At 49.2% G+C, this 3,870-nt stretch overlaps 1 protein-coding gene across 1 annotated transcript; it reads left to right on the top strand.

Annotated features, from left to right (window-relative positions):
* Positions 1 to 1,829: 1,829 nt before the first annotated feature.
* On the top strand, positions 1,830 to 3,620 carry LOC141483197 (uncharacterized). The gene has a single exon (XM_074177670.1). The coding sequence runs from the start codon at positions 1,830 to 1,832 to the stop codon at positions 3,618 to 3,620; it is 1,791 nt and encodes a 596-aa protein (XP_074033771.1).
* The last annotated feature ends 250 nt before the right edge of the window (positions 3,621 to 3,870 follow it).

Here is a 3,870-nt window from a genome sequence, read left to right as displayed (position 1 = left end):
CTTCAAGCCGAGGGAATCACCCCCTCTGGAGGAAGAGATAGTAGTAATGAAGGCAAATGAGGAAGAAACTATACCGACCGCACGAATTGTGAGCGTGTGCCTGTCATATGTGGAGGCTGTCACCCGAAATCGGACGGGGTGGTGGTAATCAAAGGAAAAACGAAGGAAGGTAGAAGGATCAGGGACGTACTCCGGGATGAAAGTAGGATCAAGGTAAAGGATGGTCAGAAGCCAAATCCCCATGTCCTACTCACGGGAGTTGAAAAGGGATATGGGGACGAGGAGCTGATCAGACTGCTGTTGAGTCAGAGCCCAGAGTTGGGTGATGACCTAACGGAATCTGGTCTAGAAAGTATGGTGGTGAGAAAGCGGAGAAATTGTAGGAATGAGTGGAGAGAGAACGTGATCTTAGAATTGAACGCTAAGCTCTTCCGGAAAATGATGTCCTTGGTAGTACTGAGCCTGGACTCAGATATATATATATAAAGCACACCGCAACAGTGTTGCGGTGTGCTTTAAGTATTGCCACTTTGGGCACACTACCAAAGCATGCCGGCAGGAACCGGCATGTAATAAGTGCGCAGGGCAACACGAAGGGCTTGAGTGTAGGGGTGATAGAGGACTCAGCTGCGTAAACTGCAGAAGAGTCGGAGTGGTAGTGGGTGAAAGGAGGCACTCGGCAATAGATCCGAAGTGCCCAGTATATGTGAGGAGGGTGGAGATGCAGAGAAGGCGTACCAACTACGTTCAGGGTACTGCAAATTAATGTGGGAAAAGGGAGGGATGCTACCACACTACTGCGGAAGACCGCCGAGGAGCGTGACGCTGCAGTGGTGTGTATTCAAGAACCCTGGGTTAGAGAACCGGTATGGGAAGGGTGGGTTGAATACGATGGTGGGGAGGGCACTAAGGTACGAACCTGGGTCCGATCCACCGTCGATAGTCTCGCCCTCAGGAATGCTAAAAGCATTGGCATAGTTATAGGAAATGAGAGGTGTAATATTAGGATTATGAATGTGTATGGCGAGCCAGGTGGAAAGAGGAATGTGAGAATGGATGCAATAAGGAGAATATTTGATGAATTGGAGGGGAAAAAGATTCTGGTTGGAGACGTGAATGCGAAGAATGTAGCATGGGGTGGAAACACCACGGATGAGAGGGGAGAAGATGAGCTAGAATGGGTGATGGAGAAGGGGTACATGATAGAGAATGACTGTGAAAGTCCGGCCACTTTCTCCAGTAACAGAGGTGAAAGTTGGGTTGATTTAACCATCAGTGAGAGTGTGCACTCCTCAACAATGATGGAGCGGAGGAGATGCCGTCCAACGTCTTGAAGGTACCTACACTGAGGGGAGGGAGGAGACCAGCAGGTATCTGCTGGGCAAATACTTCCCCAAGGACGATCCCCTGAGAGACACCCCGACTAGGCGCTGGTGGAGGGAGAGAGAGGATGAAGAATGGGGAGAAAATCAGCCTGGGTTTACTATCGGGGAGCTGACAGCTGTGGCTGAACAGCTGCTCGATAGGAAGTCAACAAGAGTGGATGGGATCCCGAACGAAGTTATTCGTAAGGTGATGGAATGGAAGGGAGAGTGCATGGTGGAACTATTCAGCGCCTGTCTGGGGAGAGGGCATTTTCCCGGCGCGTGGAAGCGAACACAGGTTGTATGGATACCGAAAAAGGACGGAAATCCCAGGCCAATCAGCCTGCTCACTGGCATTTGACGGATGTTGGACAGGCTTCTTAACGGTAGGATGCAAGTATGGTGTGAAAGAAAGTTGAAATTCTCCCCGAATCAATTTGGGTTCAGAGGGGAATGGATACAGTAATGGCAGTAGAGAGAATGGTGAGTAGAATAAAGGAAAACAAGAGAGGAAGGAGACATAGACTGGTTGTGGCGTTGGACCTGTCAAACGCCTTTAATACCGCATGGGCACCGGCGATTGAAGTGTGTATGAGGCGAATGGGAATGCCGGAAAATGTGGGCAGGACATGCATGAGTTTCGAAGGGGAGAGAATAGTCACCTGTGGGGCGGTCTCTGAAATGGTGAACAGAGGCTGCCAACAGGGGTCAAGTCTGGGACCGACCCTATGGCTGCTAGTGATGGAGGCATGGTTCGAGATAATCAACAGGATGAAAATCAGAGAAGGCATAGGAGCAACAGGAGTACAAGTGCAGGCCTATGCGGATGACCAGCTTGTCATCATCGAGGGTAACTCTGTCGACAGCATAGAGAATGGATGGAAGTTGCTATGGGTTGAATGCAAAGTATGGGAAGAGGAGATGTGGCTTAACTATAATGAGATGAAAACGGAGTGCATGTTCATACCAACTGGTAGAGATGTAAGAATCCCGGTTCTAAGAATGCATGGAAGAGAGATTGAGCAAAAAACGAGTGTGAGATATCTCGGAATTGCGGTGGACACAGGACTACTGTTCATAGACCACCACAAAGAGGTAAGGAGAAAATTGAGTGAGCTGACAGGGAAATTGAGGAAATGGACCGGGAAGAATGTTGGATTAAAGAGAGAATGTGTAAGGATGATATATGAAAGGGTGGCTAAACCTGCGGCCAAACCTGTACAAGTCTGGGGGGAAAGGGCGCATGACAGTAGGGTGAAGAGACAACTGAGTGCGGCACAGAGGCCGTTTCTGTTGGCTTCATGTGGAGCATACAGAACAACGCCAACAGCGGCACTCAGTGTCATAATCGGAATGGCGCCACTTCAAATAGAAGGCTGGGCCAGATACCATGAATGGAGAGCGAATGGAAGAAGGAAGATAGAAGAAAGAGTGAAAGGCGAAGACAAAATTCCCCCCTGGCTGAAAGGGGAGTTGCTGGAGGGAGAAGAGGTGACTGAAGTGTATGTGGACGCAGGAGCGATGATGGAGGAAGAAAGGATGGGAATCGGATGGGCGTACAAAAGGAGAGGGGATGAATGGACCACAGGGAATGAAAAAATAACCCGGCAAAGTAGCGTGAAAGGAGCAGAATCAGTGGCAATAGAGCGGGTGATTGGTATGTGGAGCATGGAGGAGAATCTGAGAGTAGTGAGTGACTCGGCAATGTCGGTTGAAAGAGTGAATGCAAGAAGAGTGGGGAAAAGGATAGCAAGAATACAAAGGATGATTGAGGAAAGGAGAGAGAGGGGAGTACGTACCCAAATCATGTGGAGGAGGGGGCACGATACCGGTAAGATGGGAAATCTGAAGGCACATGAAGAGGCCCACATGGGCATGAATAAGGAGCAGGTTACGCTTCATGTTATGCAATCATATAGCAAACTGGAGGAGAGAAAGCGTGTGAAAGAGAACATTAAGAGGGAATGGGAGAGGGGTACGACTGGGCGACTGTTCCACAGATTTTGTAGAACAGTCGGGAATGAATCATTGGATCTGTCGCGAAAGGCGATCCAACTGCTCACAGGGCATGGGAACTTTCCGGGGTACCTGGCGCGATTTAGACTGGGCCCGGAGGTTCCCTGCCCGTGTGGGTATGGGGAGCCGGAAGCGGCAGAGCACGTGATTGATAGATGTTTGATAGGGGATAGGATTGGATGGAGAGAGTGGAAGGAGAGAATGGAGAGGATGAATGGCCAAATGAGTCTAAGGGATTAAAATGGAAAAAATAATGAATGGATATGATTTGCGAATGAATGGGCAGACAGTGTGGTGAGGGACGAATGGGTATGATTTGGGCAAGTTACCAGCGCATTGAAGGAAGGAGGAAAAGTCGCCTTTGGGGAGTGTGACCGTCATCCTGGTTAGGGTTGGACACAAGTCTGGGAAATGTATAAGAATCCGGCATATGATATGAGATTATGTAGTGAGGGATAAAAGGGAAAATGGGTTGGGAGATGAATTAGAA

This window comes from Leptinotarsa decemlineata, unplaced genomic scaffold (assembly GCF_025532065.1).
Source record: "Leptinotarsa decemlineata unplaced genomic scaffold, Ldec_3_MD MMD2_tig00003192_RagTag_RagTag, whole genome shotgun sequence".
Classification (NCBI taxonomy): domain Eukaryota; kingdom Metazoa; phylum Arthropoda; class Insecta; order Coleoptera; family Chrysomelidae; genus Leptinotarsa; species Leptinotarsa decemlineata.
The sequence above is the reverse complement of the archived record's forward strand: the minus strand, read 5'-3'. Positions and strand labels throughout refer to the sequence as shown.

Bases quoted from the DNA above. Each gene is read 5' to 3' on its own strand.
- LOC141483197 (XM_074177670.1), top strand. From the start codon at position 1,830: ATGGCAGTAGAGAGAATGGTGAGTAGAATAAAGGAAAACAAGAGAGGA.